The 27,331-nt window shown below is 48.5% G+C and overlaps 1 protein-coding gene across 1 annotated transcript in view; it reads left to right on the forward strand.

Moving 5' to 3' along the window:
• The first annotated feature begins 4,675 nt into the window (after positions 1–4,675).
• GFM1 (G elongation factor mitochondrial 1) overlaps positions 4,676–27,331 on the forward strand; it is an 83,865-nt gene continuing 61,209 nt past the window's right edge. The window contains exons 1-6 of the mRNA XM_029061859.1: positions 4,676–4,769; positions 10,828–10,980; positions 12,254–12,386; positions 15,449–15,653; positions 23,827–23,943; positions 26,025–26,175. Coding sequence (XP_028917692.1) covers positions 4,716–4,769; positions 10,828–10,980; positions 12,254–12,386; positions 15,449–15,653; positions 23,827–23,943; positions 26,025–26,175 — 813 coding nt within the window. The 5' untranslated portion in view covers positions 4,676–4,715. The remainder of the gene's footprint in view (positions 4,770–10,827; positions 10,981–12,253; positions 12,387–15,448; positions 15,654–23,826; positions 23,944–26,024; positions 26,176–27,331) is intronic.

Below are 27,331 nucleotides of genomic sequence, written 5' to 3' on the forward strand. Positions count from 1 at the left end.
CCCCCGCCAGAGCTTAGAACAATGCTTTGAGCATAGTAAGCGTTTAACAAATGCCATCATTATTATTATGAAATACGATTGACCGACTGATATTCATGTAGAGTTTTGTGAGGTGCCCGTTCTCAAGGGAGGAAGGACATTTTCACCCTCTGAGGGCTCCTTCCTCTTCAAACCTACTCATCGCACCCAAAACCTCTCCGTGGGGCCCGGTGCACCACCCAGCCATCGCCCCATCTCCCTCAACCCACTCCTCTCCAAACTCCTCAGATGGTCTGTGTCCGCCTGCTGCCTCCTCTTCTTCACCGCCCAGCCCTTTCTTGTCTCTCTTGTCCCCCTCCCAACCCCACAGTACTCACGTCCCTATCTGTAATTTATTTATTTGTATCGATGCCTGTCTCCCCACCTCTAGACTGTCAGCTCATTGTGGGCAGGGAATTTGTGGGCTTAGTACTGTACTCTCCCAAGCGCTGTGCACTCAGCAGGCACTTGATAAATATGATCGATTGAATGAATGAATGGATAAATTGGATGAATGAATGGATGAAGGGGAGCAGCGTAGCTTGGGAGTCACACAGGTCATGGGTTCTAATCCCAACTCCACCTCTTGTCAGCTGTCTGACTTTGGGCAAGCCACTTCTCCGCGCCTCGGTTACTTCATATATAAAATGGGGACGAATAATAATAATAACGATGGTATTTGTTAAGCGCTTACTATGTGCTGAGCACCGTTCAAAGCACTGGGGGAGATACAAGGTGATCAGGTTGTCCCACGTGGGGCTCACGGTCTTCATCCTCATTTTACAGATGGGGTAACTGAGGCACAGAGAAGTGAAGTGACTTGCCCAAAGTCACACAGCGGACAATTGGCGGAGCTGGGATTAGAACCCATGACCCCCCAAGCCTGGACTCTTTCCACTAAGCCACGACTGTGAGCTCCACGGGGGGGACAACCTGATGACCCTGTATCTCCCCCAGTCAGCTCAGAGGAAGCGCTTATTAACCACTCAGTCTCCAAGGGCTCCTTCCCCTCTGCCTTCAAACATGCCCACGTCTCCCCCATCCTAAAAAAACCCGCTCTTGACCCCACTTCCCCCTCCAGTTATCGTCCTATCTCCCTACTACCCTTCCTTTCCAAAATCCTAGAACGAGTCGTCTACAATCGATGCCTAGAATTCCTTAACTCCCATTCTCTCCTAGACCCCCTCCAATCTGGCTTCCGTCCCCTCCACTCTACCGAGACTGCTCTCTCTAAGGTCACCCGTGACCTCCTTCTTGCCAAATCCAATGGCTCCTACTCCATTCTGATCCTCCTTGACCTCTCTGCTGCCTTTGACACTGTCGACCATCCCCTCCTCCTCCATACCTTATCTCACCTTGGCTTCACGGACTCTGTCCTCTCCCGGTTCTCCTCTTACCTCTCTGGCCGGTCATTCTCGGTCTCCTTTGCTGGAGCCTCCTCCCCATCCCATCCTTTAACTGTTGGAGTTCCTCAAGGGTCAGTTCTTGGCCCTCTTCTGTTCTCCATTTACACTCACTCCCTCGGTGAACTCATCCGCTCTCACGGCTTTGACTACCATCTCTACGCAGATGACACGCGGATCTACATCTCCGCCCCGTCCTCTCCCCCTCCCTTCAGGCTCGCATCTCCTCCCGCCTCCGGGACGTCTCCACCTGGATGTCGGCCCGCCACCTAAAACTCAACATGAGCAAGACTGAGCTCCTCATCTTCCCCCCCAAACCCGGTCCTCTCCCCGACTTCTCTATCACCGTGGATGGCACGACCATCCTTCCCGTCTCTCGGGCCCGCGATCTTGGTGTCATCCTTGACTCGTCTCTCTCGTTCACCCCACGCATCCTATCCGTTACCGAGACCTGCCGGTTTCACCTCTACAATATCGCCAAGATCCGCCCTTTCCTCTCCACCCAAACGGCTACCTTACTGTTACGGGCTCTCGTTATATCCCGGCTAGACTACTGTGTCAGCCTTCTCTCTGACCTCCCTTCCTCCTCTCTCGCCCCGCTCCGGTCTATTCTTCACTCCGCTGCCCGGCTCATCTTCCTGCAGAAATGATCTGGGCATGTCACTCCCCTTCTTAAACACCTCCAGTGGTTGCCTATCGACCTCCGCTCCAAACAAAAACTCCTCACTCTAGGCTTCGAGGCTCTCCATCACCTTGCCCCTTCCTACCTCTCCTCCCTTCTCTCTTTCTACCGCCCACCCCGCACGCTCCGCTCCTCTGCCGCCCACCTCCTCACCGTCCCTCGGTCTCGCCTATCCCGCCGTCGACCCCCGGGCCACGTCCTCCCGCGGTCCCGGAACGCCCTCCCTCCTCACCTCCGCCAAACTGATTCTCTTCCCCTCTTCAAAACCCTACTTAAAACTCACCTCCTCCAAGAGGCCTTCCCAGACTGAGCTCCTCTTCTCCCTCTACTCCTTCTGCCACCTCCCCTTTACCTCTCCGCAGCTAAACCCTCTTTTTCCCCTTTTCCCTCTGCTCCTCCACCTCTCCCTTCCCATCCCCTCAGCACTGTACTCGTCCGCTCGACTGTATATATTTTCATTACCCTATTCATTTTGTTAATGAATTGTACATTGCCTCGATTCTATTTAGTTGCCATTGTTTTTACGAGATGTTCTTCCCCTCGACTCTATTTATTGCCATTGTTCTCATCTGTCCGTCTCCCCCGATTAGACTGTAAGCCTGTCAAACGGCAGGGACTGTCTCTATCTGGTACCTATTTGTCCATTTCAAGCGCTTAGTCCAGTGCTCTGCACATAGTAAGCACTCAATAAATACTATTGAATGAATGAATGAACCATTGTCATCATCATCAATGGTACATTCCAAGCACCTGATCCAGTGCTCTGTGCATCGTAAGCATTCGATAAATACGATTGAATGAATGAATCAATAAATGTGATTCAATTCAATCAATTCAATGACCGTGAATGAATGAACCAATAAATGTGATTGAATGCATGAATGAATCATCATCATCATCCATAAATGAATGAATCAATAAATACAATTGAATGAATGAATCATCATCCATGAATGAACAAATACAACCGTGAATGAATGAATGAAGCAATAAATTCATTCCTTCATTCAATAGTATTTATTGAGCGCCTACTATGTGCAGAGCACTGTACTAAGCGCTTGGAGTGGACAAATCGGTACCAGATAGAGACAGTCCCTGCCCTTTGACGGGCTTACAGTCTAATCGGGGGAGATGGGCAGACAAGAACAATGGCAATAAATAGAAATAAATAGAATCAAGAGAAATAAATAGAATCAAGAGAAATAAATACAATTGAATGAATGAATCATCATCCATGCATAAATGAATCAATCAATAAGACCATGAATGAATGAACGAACCAATAAATATGACTGAACGAACGAATGAATGAATGACTGAATGAATGAGTGAATGAATGACTAAATACGACAATGAATGGATGAATGAATGAACCGATAAATACGATTGAATGAATGAACCAATAAATACGATTGAATGAATGAATGAATGAATGATCATCCATGAAGGAATAAGTGAATGACTAAATACGACCATGAATGAATGAATAAATGAATGAACCAATAAATACGATTGAACGAATGAATGAATGATCATCCATGAATGAATGAATGCCTAAATACGACCGTGAATGAATGAATAAATGAACGAACCAATAAATATGATTGAACGAATGAATGAATGACTAAATATGACCATGAATGAATGAATAAATGAATGACCAATAAATACGATTGAACAAATGAATGAATCACCATCCATGAATGAATGAATGACTAAATACGACCACGAATGAACGAATGAACGAGCCAATAAATACGATTGAACGAATGAATCATCCTCCATGAAGGAATGAATGAATGGCTAAATGCGACCCTGAAGGAATGAAGGAATGAACCGATAAAGACGATTGAATGAATGAATGATCTTCCATGGAGGAATGAATGAATGGCTAAATACGACCCTGAACGAATGAATGAACCGATAAAGACGATGGAATGACTGAATGAATGAATGATCCTCCATGGAGGAATGAATGGCTAAATGCGACCCTGAATGAATGAATGAACCGATAAAGACGATGGAATGAATGAATGAATGATCCTCCATGGAGGAATGAATGGCTAAATGCGACCCTGAATGAATGAATGAATGAACGGATAAAGACGATGGAATGAATGAATGAATGATCCTCCATGGAGGAATGAATGGCTAAATGCGACCCTGAATGAATGAATGAACCGATAAAGACGATGGAATGAATGAATGAATGATCCTCCATGGAGGAATGAATGGCTAAATGCGACCCTGAATGAATGAATGAACCGATAAAGACGATGGAACGAATGAATGAATGATCCTCCATGGAGGAATGAACGAATGGCTGAATACGACCCCGAAGGAATGAACCGATAGAGACCATCGAACGAACGAACGAACGAACGAACGAACGAATGACTAAATACGACCTCGAGCGAACCAACGACTGGATGAGTGAATGAGCGGCGCGGAAGGGCCCCGCCCCCGGGTGACGTCACCGCCCCCGGGTGACGTCAGGGCGGGCTGCCCTTTGCCCCGGAAGTGGCGGGCGGCGCCCGGCCGGAAGCGGAAGTGGAGGCCCGGCCCGCCGTGCGCGCGCGCGCGCCTGCCGCCTGTCGGCCGGGCCCGGCGCCATGTGGAGGCTGCGGGTCGCCCGCGCTGTGCGAAGCGCTCCGTCCCGACGACAGGTAGGGAAGGGGGAACCCCGGGGGGCCCGGCCCGGCCCGCTCCGGCTCCCGCACTCCTCGAGGCGCTGGGCCCTTGGGGACGCCCTCCTCGTCGTCCCCTTGCTGTTGGGTCCTGGGTTCGAATCCCCGCCCCCCCCCCCCCCCCCCGTCGGCCGTGGGACCTTGGGGCCGGTCACTTCTCTGGGCCTCAGCTCCCTCTTCTGCAAAGTGGGGATGAAGGCTGGGACACCCGGGTGACCTTGGGTCCTCCCCAGCGCTTAGAGCGGCGCTCGGCACGTTGTAAGCGCTTAGCACATCCCCTCCTCCTCCTCCTCCTCCCCCTTTTTTTTACGGGCGAGGTAGCTGAAGGTGGCGGAGGCGGGATTCGAACCCACCCCCCCCCGACTCCTAAGCGTGGCTCAGCGGAAAGAGCCCGGGCTGGGGAGTCGGAAGGCATGGGTTCGAATCCCCGCTTCGCTCCCTGTCAGCTGGGTGACCGTGGGCAAGTCACTGCACCTCTCTGGGCCTCAGGTCCCTCACCTGGAAAATGGGGATGAAGACTGGGAGCCTCACGTGGGACCACCTGATGACCCCGTGTCTACCCCAGCGCTTAGAACAGTGCCCTGCACAGAGGAAGCGCTTAACAAATACCAACATCACCACCATCACCATAATTGTCCCCCTTTTTACGGATCAAGTAACTGAAGCTGGCAGGAGGCAGAGATGAGATTAGAACCCACGACCCCCAACTCCTAAGCGTGGCTCAGCGGAAAGAGCCCGGGCTGGGGAGTCGGAAGGCATGGGTTCGAATCCCCGCTTCGCTCCCTGTCAGTTGGGTGACTGTGGGCAAGTCACTGCACCTCTCTGGGCCTCAGTGACCTCATCTGCAAAATGGGGATTAACTGTGAGCCTCACGTGGGACAACCTGACGACCCTGTCTCTCCCCCAGCGCTTAGAACAGTGCTCTGCACAGAGGAAGCGCTTAACAGATACCAACATCAAACATCATCATCATCGTAATAATAATAATTGTCCCCCTTTTTACAGATGAGGTAACTGACGCTGGCAGGAGGCAGAGATGAGATTAGAACCCACGACCCCCAGCTCCTAAACGTGGCTCAGTGGCAAGAGCCCGGGCTTGAGAGTCAGAGGTCATGGGTTCGAATCCAGGCTCTGCCACTTGTCAGCTGGGTGACCGTGGGCAAGTCCCTTCACTTCTCTGGGCCTCAGTTCCCTCATCTGGAAAATGGGGATTAACTGTGAGCCTCACGTGGGGCAACCTGATGACCCTGTATCTCCCCCAGCGCTTAGAACAGCTCTCTGCACGTAGTAAGCGCTTAACAAATACCACTGTGATTAGTAAGCGCTCAATAAATAGTAGAAGCGTGGCTCAGGGGAAAGATCCCGGGCTTGGGAGCCAGAGGTCATGGGTTCGAATTCCGGCTCTGCCACTTGCCAGCTGGGTGACTGCGGGCAAGTCCCTTCACTTCTCTGGGCCTCAGTTCCCTCATCCGTAAAATGGGAATGAAGACCGTGAGCCTCACGTGGGACCACCTGATGACCCTGTATCTCCCCCAGCGCTTAGAACAGGGCTTTGCACGTAGTAAGCGCGTAACAAATGCCAACATTAAAAAGTATTGAACGAATGAATGGAAGAACGAATCGGTCAAGCCGTCCGCGGCGGGACAGGCCCTGTACTCTGCGCTGGAGAACCGGGAGACGGCCACAGACCCCCCGGTCTCACGGGGAAGCTCCCACCTTGGCTTCGTGGCAACGGCCCGGGCTTTCATTCATTCAATAGTATTTATTGAGCTCCTACTATGTGCAGAGCACTGGACTGAGCGCTTGCAATGGACAATTGGGCAGCAGATAGAGACCATCCCTGCCCAACGACGGGCTCACAGTCTCATCGGGGGAGACAGCAAAGCAAAACAGAACAAAACAAAAACAAGACAACAGTATCACGATAAGTAATAATGATATTGATATTTGTTAAGCGCTTACTCTGTGCAGAGCACCGTTCTAAGCGCTGGGGTAGATACAGGGACATCAGGTTGTCTGTCCCACCTGAGGCTCACAGATAATCCCCATTTTACAGATGAGGGAACTGAAGCACAGAGAAGTGCAGTGACTTGCCCACAGTCACCCAGCCGACCGGGAGCAAAGCCGGGATTCGAACTAAATAGAATCAAGGAGCTAGACACCTCATTAACAAAATAAATAGGGTAATAAATGATATATACAAATGAGCACAGTGCGGAGGGGAAGGGGGAAGAGCCGGGGTGGGCGGGGAGCAGAGGGGAAGGGAAGGCCTCCTGGAGGAGGTGAGCTCTCAGTAGGGCTTTGAAGGGGGGAAGAGAGCGAGGTTGGGTCTTCTTGTTGGTCCAGGTCAGACCCCCCTTTCCCGGGGCTGCCGCCTGTCACAGTTTTGAAAAGATGGAAGGCAGTCTCCTGTAACGTCCCCCTCCCCCAACCGGGTGTAAATTGGGCTGCGGGGGCTTCCAGCCGGCCCCATCCTGCCTCTCCAACACCGTTTGCCGCATTGCCTTCCCCTCTCCCTCCTCCTCGCGGGTGGCTGCAATGCGGACCGGGTGCCAGGGAGATCCGAGCTTCCATTCATTCATCATTAAGCTCTTACTGTTTGCGGAACACTGTCCTGAGCGCTTGGGAAAGCGCAATACGACAATAAAGAGCGACAGTCCCTGCCCGCAACGAGCTCCCAGCTGCGGGAGGCGGACATCAATACAAATAAATAAAATGACAGATACGGACCTGAGTGCTGCGGGCCTGCGAAGGTGGGAGAGAGCAAAGGGAGCAAGTCAGGGTGACGCGGAAGGGAGTGGGAGATGAGGAGAAGGGGGGCTCGGTCTGGGAGGGCCTCTTGGAGGAGGTGCGCCGGCAATAAGAGTAATTGGCGGGACGTGGGCCGGGGGTCGGCGGCGAGACAGGCGAGGTGGTGGCACGGTGAGAAGGTTAGCGCCCGAGGAGCCGAGAGGGCGGGCTGCCTTGTAGAAGGAGAGAAGCGAGGGGAGGTAGGAAGGGTCAAGGTGACGGAGTGCCCCGACGCCAACGGTGAGGCATTTTTGCCCAATTCTTTTTACACGCGCGCCTCTTGTGCGGTCCCTTAGGAGCCGATGGTTAAGGGGCCTCCCTGAGAGGGAGATTCCTTTAGAAGAAAGAAAAATGTGCGTTTACCTGCGGGTCACAAGAGCGTGAATCATCTTGGGGTGCCTTGGGCCCGTGGAGGGAGCCTGGGTAGTTAGTTACTCCGCAGATTTACGCCAAGCGCGATTTGGAGGCGAGAAAGCCAGTTGGTCGACGTTGTAGTACGGGTCCTGGGAATTGACCGTTGAGAGGCATTTTAATAGGACTTAAGGAATTCTGTTTTTCCCAGTCCGTGTGTAAGGCCCTGCACCCGTGACAGCTGGCAAAGACACGTTTTACTTGGACCCATCGGGATCCTTAGCGGAAAAGTCCCTTCCACTCTTGTAGTTGCAGATTGGGCGGTACCCCCCTGGGTGTTTGGGGTTGCTCATCACACACAGGAGCACGATTCCTAAACGTACTTGTGCTTTGTAGTTGGCTCAGTGGAAAGAGCCCGGGCTTGGGAGTCAGAGGTCATGGGTTCGAATCCCCCGCTCTGCCACTTGTCAGCTGGGTGACTACGGGCAAGTCACTTCACTTCTCTGTGCCTCTGTTCCCTCATCTGTAAAATGGGGATGAAGACTGTGAGCCTCACGTGGGACTACCTGATTACCCTGTATCTACCCCAGCGCTTAGAACAGGGCTCTGCACGTGGTAAGCGCTTAACAAATACCAGCATTATTATTATTATTATTGTAGTTGAAGAAAACACCGACAGCATTTCACCGACGAGGGCACCTGTGGCTGAAAAGGACAATACGGGGCCCACAGTCCCAGCCACCTGTGCGCACAAAAAGGCTGTTCCTTGCTGTGTTAAGTTTAATGTTTTGTCTACCTGGCGCTGTTTGCCCTTTTGCCCCCGTGTTTCTCATTCCGTATCGGCCTAGAGCCGTTCCTTTCCTCATAGTGGTCGGTCACGATGGTCTGGCCTCCTCAGTCGACCCCGTTTTCGTCTGGGATAGTAGCCTGAGACTGTTTAGTATCTTTATTGCTTTCTGCGCCATCCTCGCTTTGGGTTTCCCAGTTGCAACTCTTCATTCGGAAGGTATTTGGGGATCCTGTGCGGGTCATCATTCTCCTCACGTGGCTCTCCCACCGTAGCTGTATTGAGGAGTGAAGAGCGTGGACTTGTGGAAAGACCTTGGACCTGGAAGTCAGGGGACCTGGGTTCTAATCCCGGCTCTGCCGCTTGCCTGCGGGGTGACCCCGGGCAAGTCACTTGCCTTCTTTGGGCCGCAGTTTCCTCATTTGTAAAATGGGGATGAAGAACCTGTTCTTCTCTCCCCCCCGTCCCCGTCCCCAAGTCTTTCGGATAGGGACTGCGTCCTACCTAATTATCTTCTACCTACTCTGCTGAGTGCAGTGCTTGGCACATGGTAAGTACTTAATGAATACCACAGCTGTTATTGTCTGTGGTCCTTGCTTCCCGTCTGATATTCTCTATGGCCCGTACTGTCTCTATCTGTTGCCGATTTGTCCATTCCAGGCGCTTAGTACGGTGCTCTGCACATAGTAAGCGCTCAATAAATACTATTGAATGAACAGATGACACCGGACCTGCTCAAATACGAGTTTCCTTTTAAAATACTAGATTGGGTTATTTTAATTAGATTAGGCATTAAAAAACACACTGTTTAAAGTGATTCTTCAAATTCGTTAAATAGTTTAATGCCAGTTAGGGGGTTAGGACCCAGGCGTAAGAAGATGGAACAATAATAATCATAATGATGGTACTTTGTTAAGCGCTTACTATGTGCCAAGCACTGTTCTAAACACTGGGATAGATATAAGGTAATCAGGTTGTCCCAGGCGGGGCTCCCGGTCTTAAGCCCCATTTTACAGATGAGGTAACTGAGGCACCGAGTAGTGGAGTGACTTGCCCACAGTCACACAGCCGATCAGCGGCGGAGCCGGGATTAGAATCCACGACCTCTGACTGGTGAGCCCGGGCTCTTTCCACTGAGCAGCACTGCTCCCGGCCTTCTGGTTGACAGCCTACCTTGGGATGGCTCCCCGTCCCTGTCTGTGTCCACTGCAGTGCTTGCGCCTGGCACATAGTAAGTGCTTAAATTCCATTATTATTATTACTGTGTGCTTGCAGCAGTGAAAGGAAAAGAGAAGCAGCGTGGCTCAGTGGAAAGAGCCCGGCCTTGGGAGTCAGAGGTCGTGAGTTCTAATCCCGACTCTGCCACTTGCCAACGGTGTGACCTTGGGCAAGTCACTTCTCTGGGCCTCAGTTACCTCAACGGGAAAATGGGGATTAAAACTGTGAGCCCCGTGTGGGACAACGTGATCACCTTGTATCTACCCAGCGCTTAGAACAGTACTTGGCACAGAGTAAGCGCTTAACAAATACCAAATTATTGTTATTTATAACATTATATTACTAGTAGTAGTAGTACAGCGGATGTAGGATTTTTAGGTGCTTTGTAGATACCACATGAATTTTATTCTTTTTACCAGGTCTTACTTCAGGGTAGGAATAAATTTGTAACAGACCTTCATCATATTTTTGAAACAAAGGCTTAATGGCAGCAGTAAGACACAGTCTTGTCGCTTGTTGAGAGTTGACGTTTTATGAAAGAAATAGTTGTCGTCACCTTTTCAGTTCCGATTTCAAGCCTTCAAATTTTCAGGTGAAGTAAATTACCAATATTTGCTCACCAAAGTAGTAGAGGTATATGGGAAACTAAATTCGTAATAGGAGTGTGGAGTGGCTACCATGTGCAAAGTGCTGTCTTAAGTGCAGGGGAAAATACGCAGATGAGAATTAGATCCGATTCTTTGATTTTAATTTTTGAGCTGAGGTGAACTAAAGCTGGTTCATCCATGGGGAATCCTGTGGAACTAGAGTAATGAAGAGGCCGCCGGAGGTTGAGTGCCCTCAGTAGCTGTTTGTCAACTCGTCCACACTCCTGAATTCCTTGTTTTTCAGGTTATCTGGAAAGGTTTCCGATGGAGTTCTTCGAAGATTGTCCCTAATGAGAAAATTCGAAATATTGGAATTTCGGCTCACATCGATTCTGGGAAAACAACGTTAACAGAACGAGTGCTCTTCTACACTGGTAGAATAGCGAAGATGCATGAGGTAGGTGAAGCACAGTTGACTTCAAGTTAATAATAATAATAATGTTGGTATTTGTTAAGCGCTTACTATGTGCCGAGCACTGTTCTAAGCGCTGGGGTAGACATAGGGGAATCAGGTTGTCCCACGTGGGGCTCACAGTTTTCATCCCCATTTTACAGATGAGGGAACTGAGGCGCAGAGAAGTTAAGTGACTTGCCCACAGTCACACAGCCGACAAGTGGCAGAGCTGGGATTCGAACTCATGAGCCCTGACTCCAAAGCCCGTGCTCTTTCCACTGAGCCACGCTGCTTCTCGTTCCGATCAACTCGTTTTCATGCCTGGAGGATCTGCTTGCGAGCTGGTTTTGATTGATTGATTGATTCATTCATTCATTCATTCATTCATTCAGTAGTGTTTATTGAGCGCTTACTATGTGCAGAGCACTGGCCTAAGCGCTTGGAATGTGCAGTTCGGCAACAGATAGAGACAATCCCTGTCCAATGACGGGCTCACAGTCTAATCGGGGGAGAGAGACGGACAAAAACAAGACCACATAATTGCGATAAATAGAATCAAGGGGATGGACACCTCATTAACAAAATAAATAGGGTAATAAATAATATATACAAATGAGCACAGTGCTGAGGGGAGGGGGAGGAGCAGAGGGGGAGCAGAGAGGGAGCAGAGGGAAAAGGGGTAACTCAGTCTGGGAAGGCCTCTCGGAGGAGGTGAGCTCTCAGTAGGGCTTTGATTGATCCATTTCTTATCACAGTTCAGTCAACTGGGCGAAAAAGAGAATTTCCTGGAGAAATACAGGGGACCTCAAGTGTAGAACCATCATTCAGCGGTATTTATCGAGCTCTCACTCTGTGCAGAGAGGACTGTACTAAGCGCTTGGGAGAGTAAAGTACCACAGAGTTGATCGATCGGTTCCCTCCCCACCAGGAATCTGCAGACTAGAGGAGGAGACGACAGACTACAGAGGAAGCCTTCCTGAGTTTTGATTAAATTAAACTCTTCATTGGCCGGTTAGGTTGGAAACTTGCCTGACCCAGGCCGATTGTTAGAATGTACCCAGTGAGCGAATACGCTCTTGAAACTTTTCTCCACCTAGTTCAGTGGTTAAGACCGTGTTAAATTGGGAGACTCAGTGAGGAGGGTAAACGTTCTTCTGGCCGCTGGACCAGCAACTGTTCTTTCTGGGCTTTCGTTGCCCTTTCGTTATATTAAGATCCTCGAGGGACATAGGCAGACTTTAGGATCGGAGAAAAACGCATCGCTTTTTGTATTTAGGTGAGAGGCAAAGATGGAGTTGGCGCTGTCATGGATTCCATGGAACTAGAACGACAGAGAGGCATCACTATTCAGTCCGCAGCCACCTATACCATGTGGAAAGATGTCAACATCAACATTATAGATACACCAGGTGAGTTGACCTCTGAGGGGATCTTGCAGCTTCCTTAACTAGAGTGGGCTTTATATAGTTACCTGTGACCTTTAGGAGTCATTTCTAAGCTGTGAAGCACAGAAGCACCAATCAGTTAATCGTTCATCCCTTCATTCGTCTTTATTGAGCGCTCCCTGGGTGCGGAAGACCGTACCGAGCACTCGGGCGAATGCAGTACAGCAGCGAAGAGAGACATACCCTGCCCACAGCGAGCTTACGGACTAGAGTCTAGGTCGTTCGGTCAATCTGTGGTATCTATTGAGCGCTTTCTGTGAGTCGACCACCGCAGTAAGCCCTTGGGAGAATACAGTACGGTAGAGTTCGGAGACGTGTCCCCTACTCACAGGGCTCTGTATGTAGCAAGAGCTGTGGTCTGTTCGGAGATTCCCCCGGAGATTCCCATTCGGAGATGGGGGCGTGCCAAGCTGAGGGGACGACAAGGGGATGGAGGCGGGGGAGCTGAGGGCGAGGTTCAGTTAGCAGGCTGGGGAGGAATGAGGGCGGTGGATTGGAAAACAGCAGGGGTAAAGAGACCAAGAAGGGTGCACTGGGGCTATTTGGTGGAGATCTCAAAACTGACCGAGAGGGGGTTTTGTTTGATCAATCAGTCCCTGGCATTTGTTTAATGCTTACTGTATGCAGAGCACAGCACTAAGATCTTTAAAAAAAAAAAAAAAGAAAATTTGCTATTGGTAAAGCACTTCCTACGTGCCAGGCGCTCTGCCGGGCTCGATCCGGGCCACGTCTCAGGTGGCACTCACCGTCTCCCTCCCCATTTTTCAGATGAGGGAGCTGAGGCCCCGAGAAGTGAAGCGACTTGCCCGAGGGCACACGGCAGACAGGTGGTGGAGCCGGAATCAGGACCCAGGTCCTGCTGACTCCCAGGCCCGCGCTCTCCCCGCTAGGCCACACTGCTTGGGCGAATACAACACAGCGGAGTCAGCAGACACGATCCCTGGCCCCAAGGATGATCAGAATGTTTCTGTGTGTGGCCCTCCCCTGAAAGGAAGTCTCCGGGAATTAAATCCCGGTCCCCTACACAGACCTTTCTGGGAACACTGTATATGGTTGGATGGTTGCATTACTTCCTGCCCTCTGGGGCTTTGCAGAAAGGGGAGGGGGGATGGCAGAGGTCATGGGTTCTAATCCCGGCCCTGCCGCTTGTCCGCTCTGTGACCTTGGGACAGTCATTTCACTTCTCTGTACCTCAGTTCCCTCATCTGTAAAATGGGGATTAAGACCGCGAGCCCCACGTGGGACAACCTGATTACCCGGTATCTACCCCAGCGCTTAGAACAGTGCTCTGCACATAGTAAGCGCTTAACAGATACCAACATTATTATTATTTACAGGGTATTAGAAGAATGGGATATGGAGTTCATTCGGTTCGTAGCCGAATTGACTGCATTAAGGCACTGGGCCCTTCATCCTTTTCAGTCAATAGTATTTATTGAGCGCTTACTATGTGCAGAGCACTGTACTAAGTGCTTGGAATGTACAAATCGGCAACAGATACAGTCCCTGCCCTTTGATGGGCTTACAGTCTAATCGGGGGAGACAGACAATAGCAGTAAATAGAATCAAGAATCCTTTTGTCATTTGCTCTAAAACAACCCAGTACAGTTATGATGAAGAGGAATTTTCTGCCTTCAGTCAGGATGCTTACCTGGAATGAGTTGCCAGCAGCAGCCCAAGGGCATAGAAATCTTGGCACCCTTAGCACCCTCAGTGATATTTATTGAGCGCTTACTGCTTGCAGAGCACTGTGCCAAGCACTTGGGAGAGTACTTTATAACAGAGCTGCTAAGACACGTTCCCCGCCCACAGCAAGGTAGAGGGGGAGACAGACGTTAATATAAAGAAATCAATTGCGGATATATACCTGTGATTTGAATAAGGTGGAGAGAGTGATGGTCTGTCGGATATGAAGCGAGAGGGAGTCCCAGGCCAGAGGGAAGATGTGGGTGAGGGGGCGGCGGAGAGATAGATGGGATCCTGGTACAGTGAATAGGTTGGCATTAGAAGAGGAAAGTGTGCTGGCTGGGTTGTAATAATAATAATAATTAGGGTATTTGTTAAGTGCTTACTATGTGCTGAGTGCTGTTTAGGCGCTGGGGTAGATAGAGGGTAATCAGATTGTCCCACTTGGGGCTCACATTTTTTTTTTTTTAAATCTCCATTTTTCCAGATGAGAAATAGTTACTAGAGAGTTACTGAGGTAAGATAGGAGAGGGCAAGATGATTAAGCGATTTCAAGCCGATGGTGAGGCGTTCCTTTTGGATACGGAGGATATGAATGGACGGCCATTGGAGATTCTTGTAATTTATTTATATTATTGTCCGCCTCCCCCTCTAGACTGTGTGAGCTCGTTGTGGCCAGGAATGTGTCTGTCTGTCGTTCTATCCCACTCTCCCAAAGCACTTTGTAAGAATGCTCTGGGCACGGTAAGTGCTCCATAAATGAGCACTTCAGTGAGAAGCAGCGTGGCTTAGTGGAAAGAGCCCGGTCTTGGGAGGCGGTGGTCGTGGGTTCTAATCCCGGCTCTGCCATGAGTCAGCTGTGTGACTGTGGGCAAGTCACTTTGAGCTTCAGTTACCTCATCTGTAAAATGGGGATGAAGACTGTGAGCTGATCACCTCGTATCTACCCCAGTGCTTAGGACGGCGTTTGGCACACAGTAAGCGCTCATTATTATTACTAATAACTACGATTGACCTGAATGGACAAACGTGGACTGAACGTTTTTTAAGAAGAATGATCTGGGCGGCAAAGTACAGTAAGAGCTGGAATGGGGAGAGACAGAAGGCAGGGATGTCAGCGAGGAGGCTGATGGAGGATAATCTCAGCAGAGAGCTGTTCGAACGGCTTTTCATTCTGACTGTTCCTCCTAGAAGTCCCACTAGGGAAGCCGGCATCACCACTGACTTCCCAGGGTGTAATTGGAGAATTTGCCCCAGGGGAGGCCAGTTAATGAATCGGTGCCTAAGAGTCACCCTCCTTGTGTCGGCTGTCTCTCCTTTGTGATTCTCGCCTCACTCAGGGCACGTGGACTTCACCATCGAAGTGGAACGAGCCCTGAGAGTGTTGGACGGCGCGATCCTCGTCCTCTGTGCCGTCGGGGGAGTTCAGTGCCAAACCATGACTGTAAACCGACAGATGAAGCGTTACAACGTCCCGTTTTTAACATTCATCAACAAACTGGACCGGATGGGGTCTAACCCGTTCAGAGCCTTACAGCAAATGAGGTACCGACGATTGGTAAATAGGGAGAAGGGCTTACCTCCGTCTCCCGTGTCGCCGAGACGATCGTCGTACACGGCTCACGGGGGCTTCGCCCTCCTTTTGCCGGGCCCCGCTTATGAGGCTGTAGCGACTGAGAGCTTATTTGTCAAATTAGGGAGCTCTAGGACAAACTCGTTCCTAGGTAAAAGCAGGGTGTGTGGCTATAAATCTCTACTGGGCGCACTGAAAATATCTCCCGGCTCGGCCGCGCGTCTGCCGTGTAACTTTGGGCAAGTCATTTCGCTTCTCTCTGTCTCAGTTCCCTCATCTGTAAAATGGGGATTGAGACTGTGAGCCCTGCATGGGGCAGGGACTGTGCCCAACCTGATTGGTTTGTATCTGCCCAGCGCTTAGTACAGTGTCCGGCACACAGTAAATGCTTAACAAATACCGCTATTATTATTATTGTTATATGGTGATATTACGCGAAGGTACTAGCGCGTAATATACCCAGTGTGTTCTCATTACACAGTTTGGGTAGAATGCTGGTAGCGAATTAGGAAACAATATTTGGCAACACACGCCTGTTTCTGAGTAGAACGGTGTTGGACAAAAGGATGAAATGCATTCTGTGTAATGCAGGGTTCAGTAGGTAGGTAATCCCGATATTCCAGGAGAACCGAGTGTCCGTTTTTTTCTGTTTAGAGCAAAAGGAAGTTGGAGAATAGATCTAATAATAATGTTGGTATGTGCCGAGCACTGTTCTAAGCGCTGGGGTAGATACAGGGAAGTCAGGTTGTCCCATGTGGGCTCACAGTCTTAATCCCCGTTTTACAGATGAGGTAACTGAGGCACAGAGAAGTGAAGTGACTTGCCCACGGTCACACAGCTGACAAGTGGCAGAGTCGGGATTCGAACTCATGACCTCTGACTCCCAAGCCCAGGCTCTGTCCACTGAGCCACGCTGCTTCTCTGTTGTTGCAGACACGGCTTTAAAGGATAGGGTTTCTCTAAGGGGAGAAACAGACCGTAAGCCCGTCAAAGGGCAGGGACTGTCTCTATCTGTTACCGATTTGTACATTCCAAGCGCTTAGTACGGTGCTCTGCACATAGTAAGCGCTCAATAAATACTATTGAATGAATGAATGAATGAATGAGACCGGGAAGAAGGCAAGAGTCAGATGAATCCAGAGCCAGGCAGACGCCGGACTCTCTCATACGCAGTGTGGCTCAGTGGAAAGAGCCCGGGCTTGGGAGTCAGAGGTCATGCGTTCGATTCCCGGCTCTGCCACTCGTCAGCTGTGTGACTGTGGGCAAGTCACTTCACTTCTCTGTGCCTCAGTTACCTCATCTGTAAAATGGGGATAAAAACTGTGAGCCTCACATGGGACAACCTGACTACCCTCTATCTACCCCAGTGCTTAGAACAGTGCTCTGCACATAGTAAGCGCTTAACAGATGCCAACATTATTATTATTATTCTCTGTGCCTCATCTGTAAAATGGGGGTGAAGACTTTGAGCCTCATGTGGGCCAACCTGATGACCTTGTATGTCTCCCAGCGCTTAGAACAATGCTCTGCACATAGTAAGCGCTTAGGGAATACCAGCATTATTATTATTATCAGCCGAGTGTTGGTGATTCTGGTACGTGACCTACCTGCCTACGTAGGGTGACTCTCCCACTCGCCCCGCTGACCTCCTACTGCAACCCAGTCCATGCACTCTACTCTTCTAACACCACCTCGCTTCCTGGCCCTCCATCTCATCTACCCCATCACCGATCCCTGGCCCATCTTCCTCAGTCCTGGAACACCCACTCCCTTCCTATCTGATGATCCACCTTTCCCCACCCTCAGGAGCCTCCTAAAATCACATCTCCAAGAGGCCTTTGAGACTGAGCCATTATTATTATAATAATGTGGGTAATAACGTTGGTATTTGTTAAGCGCTTACTATGTGCAGAGCACTAGTTCTAAGCCCTGGGATAGATGTAGGGTAATCAGGTTGTCCCACGTGAGGCTCACAGTTAATCCCCATTTTACAGACGAGGTAACTGAGGCACAGAGAAGTTAAGTGACTTTCCCGCAGTCACACAGCTGACAAGTGGCAGAGCCGGGAGTTGAACCCGTGACCTCTGACTCCGAAGCCCGGGCTCTTTCCACTGCGCCACGCTGCTCCCCCCATTATTATTATCATTATCATCATCACCATCATCATTATGATCACCATTATATAATTATTATAATTATACTATATAATAATTAGAATAATATGCTATCCTATATTATATAAAATACAATTACAATAATCTAATGATTATATAATATATAATAATTATATATTATAATATAATGTTGTTATAATAGGTGCTTGCTATGTGCCAAACACTTATAAATGCCGGGGTAGCTCCCTGTCCCACTGTGGGACCCACGATCGGTCTTTCCTTAGCCACCCTCCCCTCTGCATCAACTGTGAATTTAGCTGTGTGCTCCTTAAGCACTTTGATTCGCCCCATTCCCACAGCACTTAGGTACATATTCTTATACTCCACTATTTTCCCTCTCGCTAATCCATTTTCATGTCTCGCTCCGCCTGTAGACCGTAAATTCCTTGTGGGCAGGGGTCATATCTGCCAACGCTATTGTACTGTACTCTCCTAAACACTCGATACCGGTCTCTACACCCAGTAAGCGCTCGATAAATATCAGCGATTGATGGTTCAGTCTGGGTTTCTCCCCGGAGAAGCAATCATCTCAGCAGGAGAGAGCCCCGCTAAACCCGCTTCTCTCCTCCTGTGCCGGCAGATCCTGTGGCTGTGGCTTTTCTCTCCCGGCTGGAGGATCTGCTCTCTGGGTTCCAGGCCAGGGGATGTTGGCCAGCTCTCTTCATTCATTCATTCATTCATTCAATCGTATTTATTGAGTGCTTACTATATGCAGAGCACTGGACTAAGCGCTTGGAAAGTACGATTCAGCAGCATAGAGAGACAGTCCCTGCCCACAACAGGCTCACAGTCTAGAACGGGTGAGACACATCAAAACCTAGAAAACAGGCATCAACAGCGTCAATAGAAATAAATAGAAATATATTTATACACACACATCAAAACAAGTAAACAGGCATTGATATAAATAAATAGAATTATAGGTGTTATGTATATTCACAGGTGCTGTGGGGTGAGTGGGGAGAGCAAAGGGAGGGAGTTGGGGTGATGGGAGAGGGAGCTGAGGAAAAGCGGGGCTTAGTCTGGGAAGGCCTCCTGGAGGAGGTGAGTCTTCAGCAGGGCTTTGAGGAGGGTGGAAGTGTGATTGTTGAAGAGTAGCCCCCGAAAGAGCAGCTGCAGTAAACCCCTTCAGTCAAAGCAATAATAATAATAATGATGGTATTTGTTAAGTACTTACTTTGTGCTGAGCATCGTTCGGAGTGCTGGGGCAGATACAGGGTAATCAGATTGTCCCACGTGGGGCTCACTTTTTTTTTTTTAATCCCCATTTTTACAGACGAGGTAACTGAGGCACAGAGAAGTTAAGTGACTTGCCCGAGGTCACGCAGCAGACAAGTGGAGAATGGCTCAGTGGAAAGAGCATGGGCTTTGGAGTCAGGGCTCATGAGTTCGAATCCCAGCGCTGCCACTTGTCGGCTGTGTGACTGTGGGCAAGTCACTTAACTTCTCTGTGCCTCAGTTCCCTCATCTGTAAAATGGGGATTAAGACTGTGAGCCCCACGTGGGACAACCTGATTCCCCTATGTCTACCCCAGCGCTTAGAACGGTGCTCGGCACATAGTAAGCGCTTAACAAATACCAACATTATTAAGTGGAGACGGAATTAGAAACCACGACCTCTGACTCCCAAGCCCGGGCTCTTCACACTAAGCCACGCAGCTTCAGTAATAGTAACTATGGTATTTGTTAAGCGCTCACTATGTGCCAGGCACTGTTCTAAGCGCTGGGGTAGATACAAGATAATTGAGTTGGACACAGTCCCTGTCCCATCTAGGGCTCACGGTCTCAATCCCCATTTTACAGTTGAGGGAACTGCGGCCCAGAGAAGTGAAGTGGTTGCTCAGCGTCACGCAGCAGACAAGTGACGAAGCCGGGATTAGAACCCCGGACCTTCCGACTCCCAGGCCTGAATTCTCTCCACGAGGGGGGCACCGCAGAGTGGGAGAGGCATGCTTGACTCAGTCTCCCTCTCACTCCCCCCCCCCTTTTTTAAATGCCATTTGTCCAGTGCTTAGTCTGTGCCAGATACCCTAACGAGTCCATACAAGTTAATCAGGCTGGACACGGTCCCTATCCCACCTAGGGCTTCCAGCCTTAATCCCCATTTTACAGAGGAGGTAACCGAGACCCAGAAAAGTCAAGCGACTTGCCCGAGGCCACACGGCAGACTCGTGGTGGAGCCGGGATTAGAACCCAGGTCCTTCTGACCCTCAGGCCTGTGTTTTACCCACACGGCTTCCCTCCCATGGCTATCCTCTGTCTCAGGCCTCTAGTCTTCTTCCTCCTCCTCTCTTTCCTCATTTTCTCTTTTCTCGGACTTTCTCTGACACCTACATAATCTCCCGGGCTTTTTTCTTTCGTTTGGCATCGCCTCTGTGGTGACAGCCTGGCGCCCCGACAGCTTCAAATAAAAAATGCATACCTCAGTAGTATAAAGCATATCCACTACGTGCCGGGCAGTGTACAGTGTACTTGAGAGTGTACGGTAGTGGTCGAAGACAAGTGACCCTGTCTACAAAGTGTTTACAGTCTAATGGAGGAGACAGAAGCAAAGTTATTTGGAATTAGGAGAAAACGCCTAAATAGTGGAGTAGGTTGAGTAATATTTCTATGGTTCTGTTTATTTGCTATTGTTTTAATGAGATGCTCTTCCCCTTGACTCTATTTATTGCTATTCTTGTCTGTCCGTCTCCCCCGATTAGACTTCAGCCCGTCAAAGGGCAGGGACTGTCTCTATCTGCTACCGATTTGTACACTCCAAGCGCTTAGTACAGTGCTCTGCACATAGTAAGCGCTCAATAAATACTGTTGAATGAATGAATGAATGAATATTTCCAAGTGCAGTGAGAGGTTGGAGTTAGGAATGGCGTGGAGGACTCTCCCAATAGCTTAGGCCAGTGCTCTGCACGTAATAAGTGCTCAATCGATACTATTCATTGAGTAGAGCCACAGGTACTAAAGCACTCGTAAGGAAGGGATGAGCTAAAAGAAAAAAATAATTGGAAAACGTCACAAGGGAAGTGAGATTACAGAAGGGCTTGGAGATGTGTGGAGAGCGGGGGTTTGGTGGAATGGGATGAAGAAGGAGATCCAGTCCCGAGGAAGGGCACAGGCAAGGGTGGGAATGTTGAGAGTGAGGCACAGTGAAAAGGCGGGTTTAGGAGGAGCAAAGAGTGAGAGCTGGGATGCAGTAGGAGAAGAGAATACAGTGAGAGAGTTGATATAGTTCAAACCCAGTGATCAGGAGATGAAAGATGATAATAATAATGTTGGTATTTGTTAAGTGCCTATTATGTGCGGAGCACGTTTTTAAGCGCTGGGGTATACAGGGTAATCAGGTTGTCTCACATGAGGCTCACAGTCTCAATCCCCATTTTACAGATGGGGGAACTGGCACAGAAAAGTGAAGTGACTTGCCCACAGTCACACAGCTGACAAGTGGCAGAGCCAGGATTCGAACCCATGACCTCTGACTCCCAAGCCCGGGCTCTTTCCACTGAGCCACGCTGCAGCCATCGACAGTTTAAGCGAAGAGAGGTGTGCAGAAAGACGATCGGAGCAGCAGGGTGAAGTGTCGCCTGGAGATGAAGGAAACTGGAGACAGGGAGAATCAGGAAGAGATGGATGTGGGAGTGAAGCCGGGATATGATGAACGCCGGAGCGGAGTGGTGGCCGTGGGGATGGATGGAGAGGAAGGGGTGGATCTGGGAGATGGAGTGGGAAAAACCGACAAGGCACGTGGCACCGTGGGAGACCTCGAAAGGAAAAGAGGATGAGGAAGAGTGAGAAGGGGGATGGCAGATGAGGGAAAGAAAGGAAGAGTCACTGTACTCCATCGAAGAAGCCGCGTGGCTCGGTGGAAAGAGCACGGGCTTCATTCATTCATTCAGTAGTATTTATTGAGCGCTTACTATGTACAGAGCACTGTACTAAGCGCTTGGAATGAACAAATCGGTAACAGAGACGGTCCCTGCCCTTTCACAGGCTTTCAGTCTAATCGGGGGAGACAGACAAAAACAGTAGCAATAAATAGAATCAAGGGGATGAACATCTCATTAAAACAATAGCAACCGGGGTCATGGGTTTGAATCCTGGCTTTGCCACCTGTCAGCTGTGTGATTTGGGGCAAGTCACTTAACTTCTCGTTGCCTCGGTTGCCTAATCAATGGGGATTAAGACCGTGATCCTCATGTGGGACAAGCTGGTTACCCTGCATCTACCCCAGGGCTTAGGACAGTGCTCGGCACAGAGTGAGCGCTTAACAAATGCCAACATTATTACTATTATCACTAGACTAGAGGCTCACTGTAGGCTTGGTTTGGCTGTGCAGCAGCTAGTTCTCTATACTGCACTGCATTCTTGGCAACTACAAGTTAAGGACAACTTGCATTTCAGCTGCCTCTTGTCCAAGGCCGCCCGCTGCCTCATCCTTTCGACACCGGAACAGACTTGTGTCACTGTGTTCTATTCAAAACTTGTCGTGAAATCGCGCGTGATGGCAGAAAGGAGATTGTTCTCCTTGAGACTTGCTTTCATCTTGCTTTTTCTGAGAGGCTTCACTGTTGTCTTTCATATCTAATGAGACTCCTACTCTGTAGTTACGGCACAGACGGGCTCGTGCATTGCAGAGCCAATGGATTTTAAAAACCGACCAGTGACAAGAGCTGTAAAATCAGGACCGATGAAAATCGACTGCATTGTATGATTGCTGGAGGGGAGGGGAGGTCTGAGAGTGAGGTGCCTAGTGGATGGAGTTATAGGTGGGGATCGACTTTTAGGTCCTACTTCCAATCAAGCAGTGGTATTTATTGAGCACTTACTGTTGGCCGAGCAGTTTACCGAAACATTTCAGAGAGTACGGTGGTTTAGGTAGGCATGCTCCGAGCCTTCAAGGAACTTAAATTAATTCTTAACACATGAGTTTTATCAACCCGACATTCACTTCTCAGCCTGGCATATTTACTTATTTATACTTACCCTTGGCATTTGGATAATTCAACTTTTATTACCTAGTAAATTTTTTTGTGTTTCTTTAGAGGGTAAGCTCCTTGCGGGCAAGAAGTGTGGCGTGTTTCTGTTGTACTTTCTAAAGCCCTTAGCACAGTTCATGACACCGAGTTGATGCCCAGTAAGTACTGGTACTACTGTTAACCATCATCATCATCATCATAATTACGCTATTAACTTCTTACTGAGTGTCAAGCACGGGGTAGACTCAAGTTAATCAGGTTGGACACAGTCCCTGTCCCACATGGGCCTGACAGTTTAAGGAGGGAGGACAGGTTTTGCCAGTACCACTTATCTGCTGCGTAGTATAATGTTTGATGATGGTTCTCCAAGGTTAGGAGAGAAGAAATTTGAAAGTACTGTTGAGGAGTAGCACGTGCTTATTAACGGCTATGATTTATCTCGTTGCCAACATGCACGGGATACGTAGAATGTTGTTGTGAAATATGTGTTTCGATTTAAAAGATACAAAGCCTGCTTAATGCTTAAAGAAACAGGGTGGCTCAGTGGAAAGAGCAGGGGCCTGGGAGTCGGAGGACCTGCGTTTTAATTCCGGATCCACCACTCGCCTGCTGTGTCACCTTGAGCAAGTCGTTCAACTTCTCTGTGCTTCAGTTTCCTCATCTGTAAAATGGGGATAAAATACCTGTTCTCCATCCTACTTAGACCGTGAGTCCCGTGTCGGGCAGGGACTGTGTCCGTTCGGCCTGTATTGTACCCACCCCAGTGCTTAGTTTCAGTGTTTGGCCCCTCGTAAGCTCTTAACAAATACCACAGTGATTATTATGATTACCACTGGTTTTCTTTGAAAACTTTCACATTTCTAAATAGTCAGTAGAAGCTGTGTTTAACCCGTCAAGTGGGTGGTAAGGTTTTGGGAGTATTGGCTTATGGGAATTCATTTTTCCTATGTACAGAACAGTAATATTTTCCTTGTCAATCTGAAAGCTGTTTCCCATTTCAGGTCCAAATTAAGTCACAATGCAGCTTTTCTTCAAATTCCCATCGGCTTGGAAGGTGATTTCAGAGGTGTTATCGATCTTATTGAGGAGAGGGCCATATTTTTTGATGGAGATTTTGGGTAAGTAAGAAACTTCTGTGAGTCTAGAGACAAGGAGGCGGATATCACCATCAGTGGCGTTTTCTTCAAGATAACTAATGCACCCATATATTATGTAGAGCTATACATGGGGCAACAGGAATACAAAAGGGATGAAAGGTGGAAACTCCTTTTGCCAAAAAAAGGTCAATATCTGTCGAGTTAGGCAAAAATAATTTCTTCAAAATTTGACTTTATGCTACTGTGGCCCATCTCACTTCTGGAAAAAATACTCTTCTGGAAAAAGATCTCCCTGATTTTTAGCCTATGGTCTCAAGTTGGGGTTCTGCTTTCGATGGCAGGTGAATGGCATTTGGGACTTGTTGATGTGGCCTCTAACTCGGAGAGCAAGGGAGAGTCAGAGAAGTTTCTGGGATTTCCTTCTTCCCTCTCCCCATCCCACATTCTCCTTGGAGATTCGGCACAACTGGGATTTGACTTTGGGACATTCACCTGAATCAGGCTCACTTCTGTGAGAAGCAGCATGGCTCAGTGGAAAGAGCCCGGACTTGGGAGTCAGAGGTCATGGGTTCGAATCCCAGCTCCGCCACTTGTCAGCTGTGTGACTGTGGGCAAGTCACTTTACTTCTCTGTGCCTCAGTCACCTCATCTGTCAAATGAGGATGAAGACTGTGAGCCCCACCTGGCACAACCTGATTACCCTGTATCTACCCCAGTGCTTAGAACAGTGCTCTGCACATGGTAAGCGCTTAACAAATACTGACATTATTATTACTTCTGACATTGTCCCTGAGTAACAAATAATGAGGTCTGTTTGCCGCACAGCCCCTCCAGAATGCTGGAAGACCTTTTCTATCTCCACAGCAGTGACTGTAATAATAATAACGGTACTTGTTCAGCGCTTACGATGTGCCAAGCACTGTTCTAAGCACTGGGGTAGATAAAAGTAATCAGGTTGGACACAGTCCTTGTCCTACGGGTTCACACTCTTAATCCACATTTTACAGATGAGGGGACTGAGGCTCAGAGAAGTGAAGTGACTTGTCCAAGGTCACACAGCAGACGTGTAGAGGTGGTTATTTTTATTCCCCTTCAGTTTTTGGAATTCAGTTCTGCAGCCTGAACTAATGGCTCCTTGCTGTCTCCTCAATCAATCATTTCTGTGTGCATAGGACCCTACCAAGTACTTGGGAGAGTAGGTAGATTGGCTCCCTGCCCATAGCGAGCTTCCAGTGTTCTGAGTGCAGAAGCAAATCTGACAAGCTCTTCACCTTGGTTTCTGCTCTCAGAAGGTTCAGTTTTGGAGAAGTATTTTTTAATAAAGTTTGTGGGCGTCTCAAACCAGATCTAGACCTAATTAAACCATCATGTGTTCATGCGCTGGCTCATTCATTCATTCAATAGTATTTACTGAGCGCTTACTATGTGCAGAGCACGGTACTAAGCGCTTGGAATGAACAAGTCGGCTCGCCATCGGGTCCTGGAAAAACGGAGTACTCTAAAGAATGCGCACTAAGGATATTGCGTTCTTTTAAGCTGTGTTATTAATTGAAGATTCCTTACCCTGGCTTTCTCTCCTTTGTGGTGGAATACAGTTTGATATCTTCTGGTATTCTTAATGTGTCTCTGGATTTGTTATTTGGTAAAGATAAGTTCTGCATTGACACTTCCTCACGTTAAGTCCGTATTACCGACTTTGACTCAACTCGGTAATGTAGGGAAACTGAATAACGGTGTTTACTCAGAAATACGGAAAACTTAATTCTAATGTGTATTTGGAGATATTAACCCGTTTGTGTCGTTGCTGGTTCTTTTTCTCCCTTTTTATTCTGATTACCATTCCCTTAGGAATTACTCTCTTCTTTTTTGATTGCTGTTTGTTAGAGAGATTGCTTTTCTCTCTCGGGGAATTTCAGAGGAATCAATTAACAGTAGACTCTCCGGGTTATGGAGTGTGTCCAGGGATATTTTTCTTAATTTAAAGGGGAGTAGATTAATTTCAGATGGAGGGAATCGATCGTCACCTAACTTCTTAACTCGGTGGCGTCTTCAATCGCCTATTCTCACAAATGAAAATGAAGAGCCCCCCTCTCCTCTTCCAGCCAGATCATTCGCTATGACGAGATCCCTGCTGAGTTTAGAGCAGCGGCTACAGACCATCGCCAGGAACTGATCGAATGTGTGGCTAATTCGGATGAGCAACTGGGTGAACTGTTCCTGGAAGAAAAGGTCCCCTCGGTGTCTGATTTGAAGGCAAGTAAACTCATCATAGTCTTGGAAAGTATTTTTGGCTCTTATGTAAATCTGTAGTTTATATTAACGTCTGTCTCCTCCTCTAGACTGTAAGCTCATGGGCAGGGAATGTGTCTTATCCGCTCTGTAGTACTTTCCCGAGAGCTTAGTACAGTGTTCTGCTCACAATATAAATACCACTGATTGATTTTAGATAATATGGTACATCCCTCCCTCCAAGTAGCACTTATATACATATCGTTAGACTTTATTGCTCTCCCCTACCCTACCCGTGATTTATTTTAGTACCCATCTCTTCTGCCGGATTGTAAGCTTTTTGAGAGGAGGAAGCGGATTGACTAATTCTGTCGTAGTCACGCGGCAGCAGAGGCTCAATAAATACTGTTGATTGACGGACTCTACTCAGCTGCAATTTGAGGAAGTCAGGTCAAAATGTTAATAAGTGTCTTGGGGAAATTTTTTCTCAACAGATCATTTTGTCATTTTAGTGGTATTTGTTGAGTGCTTACTGTGTGCAGAGCTCCGTACTAAGCGCTTGGGGGAGTACGGTATAGCAGAGCCTGTATACACGCTCCCCACCCACAGTGAGTTTACAGTCTAGAGGGAAAGACTGACATGAATATAAATAAATTACAGATATGTTCCTAAGGGCTGTGGGGCTGAGGGAGGGGTGAATCAAAGGTGCAAATATATAAATGGAAGTTATAAGATGTTCAATTGCTTAATACTTTGGGATTGAAAGGGAAGAAGGATTATGCAGTACTAAAGAGAAGTGATGTTTTAAATATATTGGCTAATTGTATGGAAATGAGGTCTTGCCGCCAGCTGAGACATTTGAGAGTAGTTCATCTTTGCTCTTTATCTTAAAAAGAGATGCAGGAGGATTCCAATCTTTGGGAAGTTTTTTAGCTACCTGATTCGTCGGTCGTGAGTGCTGGAAAGATGATCGGATTAAAAAAAAATGGTGTTGTCCATGCTACATTTGGCACAGGTGGCTGGGAAAAGGCACCAAGATGCTGAGCAATGTACAGAAGTCTCTGGATGAAAATAGCCTGGAAAGGCCAGGGTTTTAGTGAGGACATTAATACACTTTACTAAATCAGGAATCACTGTTTTTTCATGGTATTTGTTAAGCGCTTTCTGTGCGCCAGCCACT

This window comes from Ornithorhynchus anatinus, chromosome 1 (assembly GCF_004115215.2).
Source record: "Ornithorhynchus anatinus isolate Pmale09 chromosome 1, mOrnAna1.pri.v4, whole genome shotgun sequence".
Classification (NCBI taxonomy): domain Eukaryota; kingdom Metazoa; phylum Chordata; class Mammalia; order Monotremata; family Ornithorhynchidae; genus Ornithorhynchus; species Ornithorhynchus anatinus.